Genomic DNA, 18,136 nt, shown 5'->3' on the forward strand with positions numbered 1-18,136 from the left:
TTTTGCCTCCTAATTTTTTGTCTATATTTTTGTTTTCGTTTTGCACAGGGGGATTGAACCCAGTGGTAGCACTGAGCCACATCCCCATTCCTTTTTATGTTTATTTAAAGACAGGGTCTCACTAATTTGCTAGGTCTGGCTTCAAATATGTGATCCTCCTGCCTCAGTCTCCCGAATCACAGTGATTACAGGTGTAAGCCACCATACCCAGCTTCCTTTCTACTTTCTACACAACTTTCAGTCTTCTTTTTTCAACCTGGGCCTCAGAACCCTCGGGCTGCCCTGCCATCTGCTCTTCCCAAGAGAAAATGCTCTGATAATTCCATGACTCCGAAGTGTTTCCTCTTTCTGGTGGCGACTTTCCCAAGAGAGTGCCAAGAGACAGCAAGGTTGAATCCAAAGGAACAAATCTCTAAGGGAGGATCTCGGAGCACTAAAATCAAAGTCTGCAATCTTACCAATAACCTTCACCACTTCCCTGCGTAATTTTTTTCTTTTATTCAATTAACAATTACTGAGCACCCACTTAGGCACACAGTAGGTGCGGAGAACTCAAAGATGAAGAAGCAAAATCACTGGGGGTTGGGAGGAAATGGAACCAGAAACTCATAATTTAGACGTGACAAGAAAGACCTTCCTACTTGATTCAAAGTACCCACTTAAATAAAATGCTTATTGATTAAAAAGCATTCCTATCTGCTCACTAAAACAGATCCCCTGAGAATGCTTCCTGGACAATACTTCGTTAGAGCTAGACTTGAACCTCATAAAGCTGTGTATTTTATAACGCACACTTTCCATTCCAGCCTGGACCAACCCCGGTGTGCAGCCAGGGAGAAGATCTGACCAGGGTCTTTTTGAGCACTACTCAGACTGGACTTTCTTTGTGGTCCTGTTTGGAGCTTTCTAGATTGGTGGTGGGGACTGCTTCCTTCTTCTGGCTCCTGCCTGAGCATAGAGTGTGCTGATCCTTTGCTTTTCTGCCCTTTTCCCCCAGTTATATTTGGTAGATACTGACTTCCTCTCCAACCCTGTTAATAATAAATGACAACAGGTTGTCCCACACGTCAACACACTACACAACTATAGATAGCAGAATACGGCATGCACTGAATTATTCAGTAGCTGGATCATGCCACGGGCAGTATCCACACTCCACAAGCGGGCGGCGCTCCCCAGGATGCTGTGCGCAGTATCCTCCTCAGGTCTCCCCCAGCCCCGGCCCTGCCGATTGGCTGCCAGAAGCCGAACGACCCATTTTAAAGAAGCACAAGCTGCTCACTCAACAAGGGAAAAAAAATCTCCAACATCTGGTTTCATTTGTTGGTTTTTCTTTTATTCTTTTTTTTTTTTTTTTTAGTTGTAGATGGACACAATACCTTTATTTTGTTTATTTATTTTAATGTGGTGCTGAGAATCGAACCCAGTGCCTCACATGTGCTAGGTAAGCACTCTACCACTGAGCAACAACCCCAGTCCCTTATTCTTTTTAAAAATTTGTTCTTTTTAGTGATACATGACAGTACAGTGTATTTTGACATATATCCATGGAGTCTAATTTCCCATTCTTGTGCTCATACATGATGTGGAGTTCCGCTCGTCACAAATTCATATATGAACATAGTAAGTTATGTCCGATTCATTCTACTGTCTTTCCTATTCCCATCCCTTCTCCCTTCCCTTCATTCCCCTGTGTCTAATTCCATGAACTTCTATTCTTCCCTCCCCTGGCCTTATTGTGTGTTAGCATCCACATGCAGAAAGAACATTTGGCCTTTGGTTTGGGGGGATTGGCTTCTTTCACTTAGCATGGTAGTCTTCAGTTCCATCCATTTACCTGCAAATGCCATAATTTCATTCTTCTTTATGGCAGAGTAATATCCCATTGTGTAAATCTACCACATTTTCTTTATCCATTCATCTCTTGAAGGGCACTTAGGTTGATTCTACAGCTTTGCCATTGTGAACTGAGCTGCTAGCAGCTCTGTTTTGAATGACATAAACCACTATGTCCCACAGGAGAACTGTGCATGCTGCAGTCCTTCCTATTCACGAGGACTTTTGGGGTCAACTAGAAACTGAGATTTGAAATTGGAATTGTCCCAGGGAAATTTAGGATGACATTTATTCTGCAACCAAGGGAATTCTTAGTCAAATGGCTGCTCTCCAAAAGGAGGTCAACTCAGCTGGAAATGACCTTTGATAAAGGGTACTCGAATTCCAAAACCCAAGTGACAGGGACCAGTGGAGTCACTGCCTCTGAGGAACCCCAGCATTCAGGAAAGGGGAGGCTGGCCTGAGACAGGAAGAGAGGAAGAGAAAATAAAGAACGAGAGAGATAAGAAAGGGAAGGGAGAGGAAAGATGGGCCAAGGGAGAGCAGGTGAGAAGGGGAGGCGACACTGAGGAGGGGAGGGCGCTGGCCCAGGAAGAGCAAGATACTGAGTCCAGGCAATGGCCTCTGCCCCTGACTGGGGACGTCTGTCCAGAAACACCTCCAGGGGGCCCGTCCTTCCTGCTGGCTCCAGCATTTCTAGCCAAGGCCTCGAGCATCTTCTCTCTCCCAGGTAGCTCCCCTAGGAGATGGATAGCCACTCACCTTCCTAGGCCACCGTCCATCTGTGCAGGCAGGACACAGGGCAGACAGGCCAGCATGCAAGCTCAGCATTTAAAGGACAACCATGGACCATTCACCCTCCCTGTGACATCCCAGGGGCCATGCAGCTGGCCATACGCTGGAAGAACTGTGGTCCCAAGAGGCCAGCATCAGATCCTGGAGACCCGGTCATGGCATGCAGCTGTCCCCACACCCCAGTCCTGTCTGTAGGCATCTGCCCACCTGGTTTATGACACTGTCTCCACATCTTTATTCTTTTCAAAGCATTGAATAAACGCATACCTACCAGGGATCCCTGAAACACACACAACTTCTCTGCAGGGTCAATTTCATGTTTAGGTGCCAAAATTAACTATGTGGAAAGCTCAGGCCTCTTCCCAGGGCAATGGTTCTGAGAGCCACACTTAGAAATACAAGAATTAAAGAACCAAACAGCTTCAGCAGCCCTGGAAACACTTAGCTGGCCGGTTCCAGCCACACCATCCTCCAAGCAGAGAGAGAATCCTGCCCCCTCACAAAATCTCCCACAATCCCTCCCTGCAAGGGCCGTGCCCGCCCGAGAATGTTCCGTCTGCACTCCTGAGTCTGCGGAGTGCCCTCAGTTACTGACGTGAGCTCCAAACACTAAGATCAAGCAGAAATGCCCCATGACAGCATGGATGTCACAGTTCAGCACCACCCTGAAGAGGCTCTGCCCAGCCAAGAGCAGCCTGCTCCTGCCCAGGGAGTGGACTTCAGAGGAGCAGAGGCCCTGGCTCAACGCCCATCCCCAAGGCCAACACCTGCCAGCTGGCGCCCCAATCCCTGCTGCTGGGACACAGCCCTGGTTCCTACCCTCAAATGGAGGTTGAGACCTAGACGGCCCAGGGCCACTGAGGTCCTGCATTGTGGACTTGGGTCCTACTACTCAGTCTTCACCTCCCCTCACCCCTCAGGTGAAAGGAGACAGGAAGGATCCCCAAATGCAGCTTGCTGTGAGCGCAGCTCTGGGGTTGACCATGGGGCACAGACTCCAGGGTCCCCACAGGATGGGCTCCCCCCTCCCTGGCCATTTGCCGGGTCAGTACCTGGAGCTGGAGTCACTGCTGCTCTGCACTGCTGGGTCGTCGGTGACATTAAAGAGCCCCGTCCAATTGGTCAGCTGGTCGCCACTCTGCCAACCAAACTGGAGGCCTCTGGCAAGAAAATGAGGCAGTCGGTACACACACTCATTTGCTGGGTTAAGTCTGTCTAACAGGGAGCCACATTCTGTCCTCGTGCCCAAGTGACACATCGCCTTGATTGTGTACTCAATGGAGATGACGGTGGGGACCCCACCCATGAGGATGACCGTGGTCAGCGTCCCTGCTGTCCCGCATCCACTGCTCACTTCCTCTTTCCCAGCAGGGCCGAGTCACGCATTTTCAACACAAGGAAACTGGGGTTAGTGAGGTTAAGGTCAGAGAGTTCGCTTGCCTTCGTTCTGGTGCCATCCTCGATTCCTGCCTCTCGAGACTTAAACGGAAGAGCTCTAATTGCCAGCACTTTCTCCCCCTGGGAGGCAGAACATGCTTTAAAGAACTTCATGAAGTTGCTGGTTTTCCAGGGCATAAGGATGCTGCCACTGGTTTAAGATAATGGACTTAACACGTTTGTCACCACCTCCTCCCCAAACCTGCAAAAATGTCCGCAAAGCAATAACAAGGACCTGGGCGTGGAGATGAGGTGATAGAAGGGCTAGCGACAACATCTAGGAAGACAACAAGCAGATGGGTAAGGAACTTAGGCGGAGAGAGTGGGATCCTGACTATCTACACGAGGCAGAGCTGAACCAGGCCTGGTGGCACCTGCCTGTAATCCCAGAGATGTGTGGATGAGACAGGAAGATCACAAGTTCGAGGCCAGTCGCAGCAACTTAGTGAGACCCTGTCTCAAAACAAGCATAAAGAAGGACTGGGGATGCAGCTCAGAGGTACAGCACCCCAGGTTCAATCCCCAGCACCAGACATACCTGCAAGAGAGGAGGAGCTATTGGCAGCACATTCTAGAAGGCTCAGGCATGGGAGGTGCTGGAATCCATGGAAGGTGGGCAGGCAGGATGGCATTAAAGGCAGGAGAATGTGTCAGGTCTGTATAGGGAGCAATTAGGCCACCCTCCCCTGCCACCACCAACCGGCAAGTTTCCTTCCCAGGCCCAAGCACGCTCTACCGCCCACCCCACAGATGCAGCCCACGTGCTCTCAGGACAAGAGGACCCAGAGAGGTTCTGCACTGCTCTCCTTGGAGACCCTACACTGAAGGCAGCTGGGGGCATGTGAAAGCCTGCTGACCAAGTCTGAAGAATGCTGGGGCCACCTACCTGTCCCCTCTGCGTTCGCCAGGGATGCATTTCCCAGAAAAGAAACAGGCTCAAAGGCAAAGAACAAAAGGGACTGTGCCACCTGAGAGCCCTAGGACAGGCTTTCTCACCTGGCCCTGTGGACACCTGGGGCAGGAGAGCCCTTTATTGTGGAGATGTCCTGTGCCTGTAGGATGTGCGACATCCTGGTCTCTGCTACCAGGTGCTAGCAGCACTTCACCCCCAGCTCCCCTCCAGGCACTGCCCAACACCCCGGGGGAAGGGCCACCTGGTTGGGAACTCTTGTTGCTTAGCCATGCAGTGCTTCCAAGTGACCTTCCAGGGACTGGCTGGCCCTGACCCAGGAACGGGCTGAAGAGACCACTGGCAGCGGAGAAAGTCTGAACTTGAAAGTCAGAAGACAAAATAAACAAAAAATAAAAAAGGAATTTGGGGAAAAAAGGAATTCACAGATGAAGGGCAGAAAAGATATCTTAATAAAACCTTTAGTAATAACTATGCTCTCAGTTAAGGCAATGGGGCACAGATAGTGGCTGGAGTGCCACCTCCACAGAGGAGCTGATGCCCTTAGGCGAGTCTCTGCTCTCATCTTTCAAGGGAGGGAACTGTCTCGGGTATCTCCAAAGTCCTGGACCAACAGTGTCATGCAGCGGAGCTGCCTCTCGGGTGCCAGCATCTCTCTCCTTGTGGGTCCAGCTCACCTCCCAAGCGCATGCTGGCCCAGCTTCCCAGCCAGTCCCCCGCTGAGGGCAGCCCTTGAGGGGAGTGCTGCACACGTGAAGTGCTCAATTGATGCACGGCTGACTGGCTGCTGGTTCCTTTCTCATCCTCTCCAGTCTCCATGGCAGAAGGGAGCTCAGCCTGGGAGAGGAACAGGCACAACTCACAGAGGCCTGAGGCCTAGCAGAATTCCCATCTGGGTCTTTGTCCGTTCAGAAAACAGTGGCACTCCATTCTAGTCTGATTCAATAGTCATTTATTTACTTATTTATTGAAGTGGTTAAGCTTCACTACTTTAAGGCTTGTGAAGTATTTCTTGGAGACCTAGGTTTGGTTTACTGTAAGAGAGATATTTGTTGAGTACTTTACTAGGAACTGGACTCTTTAATACAGGATCTCAATTCTTAACAACAACCCATACAAAAATATCTCATGAACTCTATCTATAGATGATGAAATGTACAGTTCAGAGAGGTTTAGTAACTTTCCCAGGATCGCAAGGCTAACAAGTGGCCAAGCTAAGATTTAAATTCAGGTTTGGCTGATTCTAAAAGCTTTTTTTCCCCAAAACTTTTTACCAGGCTGTATATGGGCTAAGAGAATAATAATATCTCCACCTTAGATTTTGTCAATTAGCTGGTTTACAAATCAGTCCTTGGCCCAAGAGTCTGCTATGAAATGTCGAGGCTTCTTAAAAACAATCTGCCCAGCTCTCTCTGCTTTGTGGTGCCATGTCCTGTGCTGCTCTTCTCTGCCACACCCTTCCGCCATGATGTTCTGCCTCACCTCAGACACAGGGCCTCGGAGTTGGCCTTCTATGGACTGAGGCCTCTGACACCGCACATTAGTGCATGGCCAGATATAGAAAAGGCAAACACACCTCAGCCTGAAAGTGCCTCTCAAGAAATGCCTGTCTTCCCAGGGGCGGCTTCACATCATAGCAAAGGGAAGACCCGTGAGAAAAGCCACTCATTTCCTGTGACTGCAAAAGTTGCAAGGGACGGAAGTGAAACACACAAAGGGGTTAATTTAAAAATTTCCCCAGCTGGGGAGATAGCTCAATCAGTAGAGTGCTTGCCTTGCAAGTGCAAGGCCCTGGGTTCGATCCCCAGCACCACCAAAAAAAAAAAAAAAAATTTCCCAATTTCATGCTATTGTGTGACAGGCTTCCCCATCATCATCATTGTCTAGCTGGGCACAGGGGCGCATGCCTGTAACCCCGTGGCTTGGGAGGCTGAAGCAGGAGGATTGTGACTTCAAAGCCAGCCTCAGCACCTTAGCGAGATCCTGAACAACTCAGCAAGAGACTGTCTCTAAATAAAATCCCAAAAAGGACTGGGGATGTGGCTCAGTGATTAAGTGCCCCTGAGTTCAAGCCCCAGAACCCAAATCGTCATCATCGTCACACTGTCTCTTTTGAGCAGAGCAACTACATTCCAGCTGTCTAAAAATTCATAGTAAAAACTCTAACATAGAGACATGTAAAATATGGGGATGGCTAGTGGTTATATCCTGAGAAATTCAGAAAACAAAAACTATAAATAGGGAGGACATTAGCTCACTCATCAGTACAGCCCTCCCAGGGTCCTTGAGCTGGAAGCCCCCCAGGCAAGGAGTGCGCTTAACTACCTGCACCCTGAGTTGGTGTTTAATCTGTGGCAAGTCCACACGAAGCGTGTCATTTTCATGTAATTAATAATCCTATCTAGAAAGTCACAGAATTGAGACTCAGTAAAGACGTGTTCTTGGTGGAGCATATTGTCCCTCTTAGGTACATATTTTTAAGAGAAAAACAAAAGACAAGGAGGACCTGACCTTCTGCCTCTTGTGAAACTCAGCGCAGCAGACAGCGAGGGCTGATGTTTGAGGACAGAGCAAACATCAATTAACATCTGCCCTTACATCTGGCTTCACGGCTCCTTCCCATGGCTACCTACCCTTGTTCTAACCAAGAACCCTCTAGAAGAGCCACTTCTGTCTCTGAACTTCCACAGTGCTCAAAGCTGTAAGTTTCCATCACCATGCTTATATGCTACTTCTAAATACTCCCACTGGATCTGCTGTAGGGATGGACAGAACAGAAAATTAATACCTTTGTCCATTTTGCCCTGAAAAAGATGTGCTTGCCTTGTGAGAAATTTTAGACGAAAGCTGTCCAAAAGAATTTCCTGTAGCAGACACAGAACACTTGACATTGGTCAGTACAACTGAAGAATTCATTAATTGCCATTTGAACAGACCCAAGCTACTGATGACAATTCAATTCTGGATAAATTCAATATGTAGATCAAATCACTGTAACTATTTTTGAGTGTGCTGAGAAAAATGTTATTTCATTTATGTTTGAATATGTACTTGTTGAGTTCCAGGTCAAGACTCTCAAAAAGAATGTCTAGATAAATTGCTTTCAAATCATGGAGCTGGCCTTGTGCATGTGTGTATTTTAAAATCAATTTTTAGTGAGATATAATTTACATATAATCAAATTCATAAATTTTTATTCACACAAAAAATAATAATCTGACCAGCAACAGTTTTTCCCAGGAAATGTACAAAAGGTCAGTGAGCCACACTGTCACTTTCCCACGCACAGGGGACAGGGCTGCCCTGGGTTGTAGAAGTCAGGAATCAAGAGCAGGCGTTCTTCACAGTCCTTGAGCAGAAAATGCGACATCACAGAAAGGAGTTCATTATAAATTAAACGAAAGAAACAGGTCACCAGAGGTACACAGTAGTCGTCTGTCCTTGGTAAGGTTTTACATCATAAAGCTAGTTACCTCTCTAGGTTAAAATGTGTTTCTTTGGGGAGCTGGGGATGTGGTTCAGTGACAGAGCATTTGCATGGCATGCAGGAGGCCCTGGGTTTGATCCCCACCACTACAAAAAAGAACAAAAGGGAGAACAGCTAAAATTTATTCCTTCTTTTAGTTTAGTAATGTTTCCTGATTTATCTAAAAAACCGTATCATTTTCAAAACTAATATAGAATTTAAATTCTACTCCTGAGCTAAGTATAGGAATTGTCTATAATTAGCCAATTCAACTCTAATGAGGAAGGTATATATTGATATGAGAGAGGATAACACAGGAAAGAAAATTTTTTGTTTTGTTTTCTTGTTTTGCAGTATTAGGGATTGAACCCAGGGACACTCTACCACTGAGCTACATCCACAGCTTTTTTTTATTTTATATTTAGACACTGGGTCTTGCTAAATTGCCCAAGCTAGTCTCAAACTTAACCAACTAGCTGTTAAGTTTATTATTAACAGCTTTGTTATAACAAAGGAGAACAAACACTTGTTTTCAAAATGCTTGCCATAAAATCAAGGTGATTAACACACATAAATATTAACACATGTGAAAATATGTAAGCGCAAGAACCCACTGGCATACATGAAATATAGCAAACAACTAAACACATGTGAAAACATAAGCAAACAACCTAGAACAACATGAAGTACTAAAAGGGGTGCTATTGATAATCTGTTTTGGTTTGTTTTTGTCTCATTTATTTTACAAGAAGGAAAAGATCTGAAATAAATACAGCAGCATGTTAACCCCATCAACACTGCTAATTCTCAGTCATGACATGAACATTTATCATAATGTTCTCCATATTCTTTGACAATCCACGTTTTCATTATTAAAACATTATAAGAATTTTTGTTGTTTGCTTTATGCAGTGATGGGGACTGACCCAGGGTTTCACGCGTGCTCAACACACGCTGCCACTGAGCTACGTCCCCACCCTAGAAAAATTTTTGAAAAGGAAACATTTTCTCTGATCCCGTGTTCACTGACGAGCTCCAGGGTAGCCACAGACAGCTTTCTGGTCTTGGGCAGACCCATAGGGTCTTTGCAACTCTGTTTAGCTACCACCAAGCACTTTCTTAACCCTATGGACACAGCATGTGCAGAATTAAGTGAACTGATTTATTCACGACTGGATTTGAGGCCTCAAGCACTGGTAAGTTTCTAGTGCACCTAAACGCCCACACTTGCTCAAAAGTTACACGACTGTTCAAATTAAAATAGCTTCGGTCTAGATTGCCTGATATGAAATCTGGGATAGGTTCACTGGGGCCAGCTCTCCTCTGTTGTGGTGGTTGTTGGTGACAACCAGGGTCAGCCACGTCCCCTGTTGCATAACCTCAGACATGGAATGTAAACCCTGATCTCAAAGCAACGAATCCTCCAGCCATCTGACACTTCCCTGACTCAACTACAGGGAATTTCGGGGCAAAAAGCAAGATCACATTTTAGAGAAGCTATTTAATAACAAGAAGAATTGCCCATTAGATGGAATTACCTCCATTAAATAATGTCCTCCAAAAATTGTGAGCCATTAACTTATTAAAATTTATGCCGGTCAATTGAGAAAAATATGTGGCTAAGAAAATAAATGCTTAAGCACTGGGATAGGTTTATATGTCATTTCCAATCCTCCCAAAAACTTTGAGGTAAATTATTATTTTCCCCATTTCAAAGAATAGGAAACTGAGGCTCAGGGAGACTAGATTCCTAACCTGCCCAGCGATTACAGAAGTAGAAAAACTGTTCAAGCTGGAGTCCAACCCCAGTGCCTGTGCTTCTGTCTCTTCTTTAGTCTCATCCATGTCCCCCATGGTCTTTCTTTTATTTCTTTCTTGTTTTTCTGGTATTAGGAATTGAACCCAGAAATGCTTTATCACTGAGTTACATCCCCAGGCCTGTTTATTTTTTATTTTGGGACAGATCTTGATAAGTTGCTGAGGCTGGAAACTTACAGGTGTGGGCCACTGTGCCAGGTTCCCCATTCTCTTGCAAAGCAACAACAGAATATTTCCTGACACACAGCTCTTAAGAAGCTGAGGCAGGAGGATCTCAAGTTCAAGGTCAGCTTTAGCAACCCAGTGAGATCCTGTCTCAAAATAAATTTTTTTTAAAAACAGCTGGGGAGGTAGCTCAGTGGAAGAACACTTGCCTAGCATGTGTGAGGTCCTGGGCCCCCTCCCCAGTACTGCAACCAAACCAGACAAAAAGCCAAAGGACATCTGCATGATTCGGTGTTTTTAATACCGTCAGAGCTGCCACCGTCGCTGTGGAGAGTACTGTAAAATGAAGAGGCTGCACCAAGTCATCTCTGAGAGCCTCTCCCATTTGATTGAAGACCCAAAGTCACAGATTCTTAATATGAACTTGTGGCACTGGAGGAGGCCATAGGGGCAATTTTATGGGGGACACAGAGGGGATAGCACATCCATAGCTCCCTGTTCCTGGTGCATGGGCACGGGCACAGTCTGACTTCGCAGTGGCAGACTGGAAGTGTGGCTCAGTGGTGAGCACCTGCCTTGAACATGGTGGGCCTGGCCAAGCACCAGCTCATCCACTCAGGTGCTAGAATCACCAGGGATGCTGAGCCAAGAAAGGCAGGCTCTGTGGGGCTCAAGATACTGGGCACTGCAGCACTCATGCTTTGTGAGGAAAAAAACTCTTGACAGTGGACCCCAGGACCCCTGTGCAGAATGCAGGGCACAGTGTACAGCCCCGGTCCCCAGAAGGCTGGCCAGGTACCTCAGGACAAAATGAAAACCGAATCCTTTCCTCACAAGACATGTCCAAGGGCCTCCTGCCTCGGGCTCTTTCGGGCTCTGGAAGGTGACACTGAAGCTCTGTCACCTCCTTCAGGTCAGCTGCCTCCCAGCTGCTCTCTGGTCTTCATGTCTTCCCTGCCCATTTGGCCCAAACACTGCCATCTGTCCCAGGCAAGGGAAAAACTGGGAAGAGGAAGCCCAGCTGGGACAAGCAGGACTGTCCAGCCACCCCAGGCGGGGAAGGGTGGCAGGCACAGAGGTGTCCCCGGCACACCCCCACCCCAGGAGAAAGGCGCACATTGGGTAATCCCAGTAGCACTAGCAGGGAACACCAGGCAGCAGCGACAGGCCTGCCTCAAAGGCCATGGGGGCCATCTCCAGTCCTTAAAATATCTGACGCTTTCACTAGTCACTCGTGCTTCCAGAAGAATGGGGGCCTTTCCCCACCATTCTCCTTGGTCTTCAGCACTGTCAGACCCCACTGTTGCCCTCAGAAACTGACAGGTTGTTCGTAACCACTGATTGAAAATGACCACCTGTGCACAGCGGGTGTCTTGGGAGGCCCTGGGTCGGGTGAGAGTGGACAATAAAAGGCCCAGAGCAGAAGGAAGCCGGCGGGCTCCACACGTACCACAGTGCCAACCTCACTGCTAGTCCCCAGTGAGGAGCCAGTGGACCCTGGCAGATGCACAGCCTCTGGTGGGATTTCAGGCAGCAGCACCAGCTTGATGAGGGAGAGATTTCTGGACGGGACAGCGTTCCAGGCTCACACACCTGCAGCTGTCCTGTTCCTGGAACGCTGGCCCCCAGATGGCTACTTTCTCCAGAGGTTGAGAAGCACCCCAGCAGGGCCTCACCTCCAGGCAACTCTCCAGAGATTCCAGGACAGGGAGCCCAGCAGCCACATCCACCACTCACTAGCAGCAGGACTCCCAGCAGATAACCTCTTGGACCCTCAGTTTCCTCGTCTGTGAAAGGAGAGGAATGATCTTTGCTATGGTTTAGATATGGTTTGGTTGTCCCCCACAGGCTCGTGTGTTATTTAATCACCACTCTGAGGCATTACCCATTTTGTCCCATCATCCCAGATGTCGAACACAGATAAAAACTTAAATATTATCTGTAATATAGAATCATATCCCATATTAATATTTAATATGTTAATATAACCACATAGCATAATCGTGATATGATTATATCAGTAGCAGTTAATATGTGTGACCTCTAGATTATGATTTCCACTTTTTCTATTTTGATGCACCTGTGTCAATTTTGTTATTCTCAGAATTGTAAACTTGGAACTTAATGGGTTAAGAGGATAGAAACCTGAGACGACTTTGGTGTCCAGAGGTGAGGCCTTCGGGAGGTGATTAGGATTGGATAAGGTCATCAGGATGGAGCCCGCAGGATTGAATCCTGGTCGTTGTATGAGAAGAGAGAGAGCCCAGAGGTGACCCATGTGCTCCTGGTCTCTCACCATGTGACTCCTGAGCTGCCTCAGCACTCTGCTGGCAAAAAGGTCATCACCAGGGGTGGACCCTTGAACCTCCAGAACTGAGAACTAAATATACCTTTTTAAAAAATAAAGTTACCAGCTTTAGGTATTTCATTACAGTAACACAAATGGACAAATATGACCCTCAACCTAAGGATAAAAACAGTCCATAAAAGCAGACATATAAATGTTAAGTACAGGAAAGCTTGTATCTGACAACAAATCATTTAGATATATTTAACAAAATGTTTGCTTCAAGAAAAAAAATGAGGTGATTGATAAACAAGGTGAGGAATGTTACTTTCCATTCACATATTCTTTTGTACTTTTTGAATCAAACACATATATCACTTTTTCCAAAAATAAACACCAATGCATTTTGGCCTGGGTTTAATCTTACTAGTAACCGAAGGCACACCAATAAAAATAATAGTCTTAATAGTCTTTTTCTAACCTATCAAATTGACAAAATATATGTAATGTTATTATCCAGCCTGGTCATTGGAAATCACTTGTCTGGAAGAGAATTTGGAAATATGTATCAGAAGGTTTAACAAGGCTTGACAATGCACCTTTGATTCCAATGATAATAATTTCAGAATTTTATCTTCAAGAAATGATCAAAATCACAAAGAGGTATGAACCAGATAGTTTTTTTATCAATCAGAAAACCTCCTAAAATCCCCTACTGGGGAAAGGTTGGGGACACTAGAGCTTCTAATCGATGGGTGGCCCTGTGGTTACCACAACATTATATATATATATATATATATATATATATATATATATATAGTTTTAAATGACATGGGGAAATTGGTAATTTAAGCAAAGAAGAACGAGAAGGAGGAGAAGACATTATTACCTCATGTACATGTATGACTGCATGACCGATGTGGATCCTGAAATATGTATAATCAGAAAAATGAGGGATTATACTCCATTTATGTATGATTTATCAAAATGTATAAATGCATTCTACTGTCATGTACAACTAATTAGAACAAATAAAATTAGAAAATAAAAAAGGAGAAGGATATATGTATAAGTTCACTATTATCTCATTTCTTTTAAAAAAAGGTTTCAAGGAAAGTCCGAAAGAAAATATACCCAAGAGTTAATATGTCTCTGAATAGTGGGATTGGGAGAGACCCTTTTTGCTTCCTGATGTTTTTCTGTTCTAAAAGATTTACAATAAATATGTATTCTTTTTGTAATAACATTAAAAAGCTATAATAATGTAATAAATTCAAATAATATAATAAGTAATCATAAGATAACAATCCTAAAAAAAGAAAAGAAAAATAATAATCATAGAAAACTTCATAAACTGTAGGTGCAAAGTAAATCTTCCATAAAGTATTCTTGCACTTTCTCAAAAAAGATAATAGGTATAAAAGTCTACTTACATCCTTTTTCTTACTGTATTACTTTAGGAAACTTGTAAGAACTTTCTCTTCTCTTTGAAATGGATATAAATCACTTTTAAAACTAGATAGGCCTTTTTTCAGCTTTGTGACCTGAGGACATCTTTCTCAAAGACCTGGAAGCCATCTCTTTGAAATGTAAAAATCAAGGAAGCATGCACCCCCCCATCTCCCAGTCTCTGGGGTAGGGAGGGATCCTAACTTTAATGGGTACCTTGCTTCAAGTTGCAAAACTACCTCCTGTCAGAAAGATTTGAGAAGTTTGTTCTCCTTTAGACAAAGCCAATGAGCCAACATGATAGTCACCCCAACTACCAGGTATGGTAAGTCAGTTTTCCATCACTGTGACAGAGTACCTGAGACTCTCAACCTGGTAAGGGAAAAAGGTTATTTTGGCTCATGGTTTCAGAGGGTTCAGTCCACAATGAGTTGGTCCTGTTGCTTTGGGCCTGTGATGGCAGGAGTGTCAGGAGGAAGGGGACTGCTCACCTATGGTAGTCAGGAAATAAAGAGTGAGCTAGGAAGGGCTGGAGTCTCAATATCCCCTTCAAGGGCACACCCCACAACGATCTAACTCCCTTCCACTAGGCTCCACCTCTTAAAGGTTCCACCAACTCCCAATAGTGCGACAGACCAGAGACCAAGTTTTCAACACATGACTTTGTGGAATATTCAAGATTCCAACTACGGCACCAGGTAAAGCGAGGTTGTGACAAACAGTGCTGTCAACTGCTTGAGGACTGTTTACCCTGCGAAGATGTAGGTAACAGGTTGGATCTGTATGGCTGTACAAAAGGGTGGGATTGCTTTATTATCTCTTAGCAGATTGCCTGTGAGCACCACATTCTGACTTGATGCTTCTTCAATAATATAAATATTTCCTTTCTCTACCAAAAAAGTCCTCTGTAACCCTTTCAGAGCTGCCCAAAGAGGGGGATGGCAATGATGTTGAACAGCTGATAATAACACCCACAAAAAAAAAAAAAAAAAAAAAAGAGAATAATAAAAATAGGGGCGGTGTTTTTTTCATGCAAAAACTTCAGAGGTGGAGCTGTTCCAGAGATTTCATGCCTTTTAGGGAGCCAGTAACCCGCTGGGAACACCACCCGGCCCTGCCCCTGCTCTCCCCCTCTTCCCATCAGGAGTGCCCTGGCCCAGGTGGAGGACCGGGACCCCAAGGGCCAGCAGCCAAAAGTGACTGGAGCAGCTGATCTGAAAGCCTTTCCCACTCCAAGCCTTGACCAAGAACGAAGCCAAACCCACTTCTTTTCGGGTGTCAACTTGGACTCAAGCCAGTGGGTCACTCAAAAAACAGGTGCCATTACTGTCCTGAGGGACTCCCTCCTGGCCTTGAGAGGGACACTCTTGTTCTATGAGAGTAATATCTAAAGGTAGGGATGGTCCCATGATCCCATGACTTTCCCTGGACAAGCCATCTTCCTGCTCTCCCTGGACCTTTTGGAGTGTAGCCCACCCTGCTAAAATATCCAACAAGACCGTATCCGGACAATAATACTTATGTTCCCACGAGCACTTCATGTCCACCAGGGAGCCAATTCAAGAGTGGGGAACGAGGGGCAGACAGAACGAACGAAGGCCATCAGAACGGGGGAACCCACGCCCTGCCCAAGGCTCAGGAAGACAGCACCACTTCCTTCAATTTTCCAAGGGATGCTGGGAAGTCAGATTTTGATTTTTAATTTTCCAATTTTTAAAAACTGTCAACTAATTCAAACTTGAAACACTGTGCAGACCAAATATGCCCCGCTGGAGGTTAGGGACCACCCATTGGCAGCCCCTGACTTATATCATTTCACTCTATCCTGTGAGGAGACAGAGTGTGCATCACCCACAAGCTGAGGAAACCCAGGCAGAGAGTAGAAAGTTAGTGCCCACCAACTAGTGACCAAGGGAGGCCAGGAACCCGGAGTCCTCTCAGTTCGATCTTCCAATCACCAAAGATCTGGACCCTGTCCCAGGAGTCAGCCTGCCCACGTTGGTGTGCTGGGTCAGCAACCCTCTGCCTTTTGCTCTCATGCATGACAGACTTGCTCACCTGTGCTGGAAGCCCAGGTGAATGTGATTCTGGAGCCGTGCCTGCAACCACCTCTTTCCCTCCCATTAGACAGCAGACAGTAAGAATGCAAATGCTGAATTCACTATTAGTACAAGGATGACCTTGAGTAGGCTCTATTTGAAAAAAAAAGAAGAGAAGAAAATCATTCACAAACATCAGTACTTAACTTTCACTTAACTTTCGTGGGAGGATAATCTATTAAATTATTCACTGGTATCTTCCCTCCCTCACACCAGGAAGATAGCTTGCCTTTTTTATCTTCTCACTTTAGGGCCATCTGGGTTGTGGGGGCTGAAAGGCTTCAACGCTCACTGAAGAAATTGTGCTAGACTGTTCTGGAGGGAAGCAGGAGGCGGGTAATTTTGGGTTTGGGGAGGGGTAGAGAGGAAGTGGTGGGACCATGGGGAGATTCTAAGACAAAGAGGCCCACAATAGTGGTTTGGGGTCTCTCTCCACACCCTTCAGAAGGGAGAGCAGGTCTCAGAAAAAAGCTTCTTGGGGCACCTCAGGAGGCTAGACTAGGGCTCCAGAAGCTTCTAGAAAGTAGGAGGCAGCAGAGGCCAGCACGGCCCAGGGAGTTATTCGACTGTCTTGTTTCACACAAGGCCTCCAGGTCTCCACACGACCCTGCGGGTGGAGAGAGGGTGCCTCAGCCATTACAGCTCCCCGCCAGCTGATGGAGAAGACCTCCTCGTGCTTTTTAATTAAATAAGAATTTTCAGAGGAGCCATTTCTTGCACACCACACCAAGCTTGTAGAGTACGATGCAAGGGCACTCTCATATGATTCATCAGCAAATCACTGGCACTGGAACTCACAGCTGGCAGAGGTACCTTTCCTGCATCCATTCATTCTATTTTTCTTTATTACTTATATATTTATTTTATTGAACAACCTCACCAGGCTGGGTGCCAAGGCTCAACAGAGAACAAACCAACAGAGGCCCTGCCCCAGCGCAGCTTCGTTTCTCCCACAGGGAGAAAGATACGATGACAGGGGAAAAATAAAGGGAGGAAAGGAGGATGAGGAGCTGGGGTAGGTGAGATGCCCTTCCACACAGCGGGTAAGGGAGGCCTCTCCACAAAGGGGCCATGTGAATAGGACCAGGAGATGGTGAGGTGACCCCAGGGGAAGGATGCTGGGAAGGACTAGCTCTGCAAAGGCCTGAGGCTGCAAAGGCCTGGAGGCTCATGATGGGCTAAGGAGCGGGAGGCAGATGATGGTAGAAGAAGCAACACTTCGTGGGAGCAATGCTGCCTTTCTGTGCTCCCCCAAAGCCTTCTCTAAGGTGATGTGCCACGTCCTGTACGGTCATTTATTCAGGTCCCAGGTTCCTGAATGGAACAGTGAAGGGATCAAGAAAAGACAAACAGACACAAAAGTAGAGAAAAAGCAGGGGCCTGGTGGTTCAGCCAACCTCTGAGGGAGGAAGACTGACCATGAGCAAGCTCGCACATCTATTAGATAGGTTTTAACATCAAGGGATTTATTGTGAGAAAGTTACTTTAAAACAAACAGAACTGAGGTCAAAGGTATGAACAGCCCAATTATAGTCATCAGCTTGCACCCATGATTCTCTACCCCTGGGTGGCGTCTGAAACGTAGGTCATGAACTGAAAAACTCTATGGCGGGCACAGAATTCCCCTCTGAACAGGGCATCACCATGGCAACTGGGTGCCTTTATACCAAGAAATCCCAAGAGAAGTATTGCCTCTCTCTCTGGACAGTTCAAAACTCATAATTCATTTGCCACTCCTGATAGTGAGGGGCCAGTTTCATCTTCTGGGGAGTAAGAAACTCAGCACAGCTACCTGGAGTCTGTGAGGGTTGGGCCTCCCTCCCTCTGCTGTCATGTCCACCTCCGCTCCAGTCCAGCAGAGGAGTCCAAGTGCC

At 46.2% G+C, this 18,136-nt stretch overlaps 1 protein-coding gene across 4 annotated transcripts in view; it reads right to left on the bottom strand.

The window, feature by feature from the left end:
- ST8SIA5 (ST8 alpha-N-acetyl-neuraminide alpha-2,8-sialyltransferase 5) overlaps nt 1–18,136 on the bottom strand; it is a 70,960-nt gene that overhangs the window by 38,174 nt on the left and 14,650 nt on the right. For 2 of the 4 annotated variants that reach the window (XM_079108791.1, XM_079108792.1), the window contains exon 2: nt 3,684–3,791. The exons of the other annotated variants lie outside the window; for them this stretch is intronic. In XM_079108791.1, the coding sequence (XP_078964917.1) occupies nt 3,684–3,791 (108 nt within the window). The remainder of the gene's footprint in view (nt 1–3,683; nt 3,792–18,136) is intronic. 4 annotated transcript variants of the gene reach the window in all.

Source organism: Sciurus vulgaris (genome assembly GCF_902686455.1).
Source record: "Sciurus vulgaris genome assembly, chromosome: 13".
NCBI classification, from domain to species: domain Eukaryota; kingdom Metazoa; phylum Chordata; class Mammalia; order Rodentia; family Sciuridae; genus Sciurus; species Sciurus vulgaris.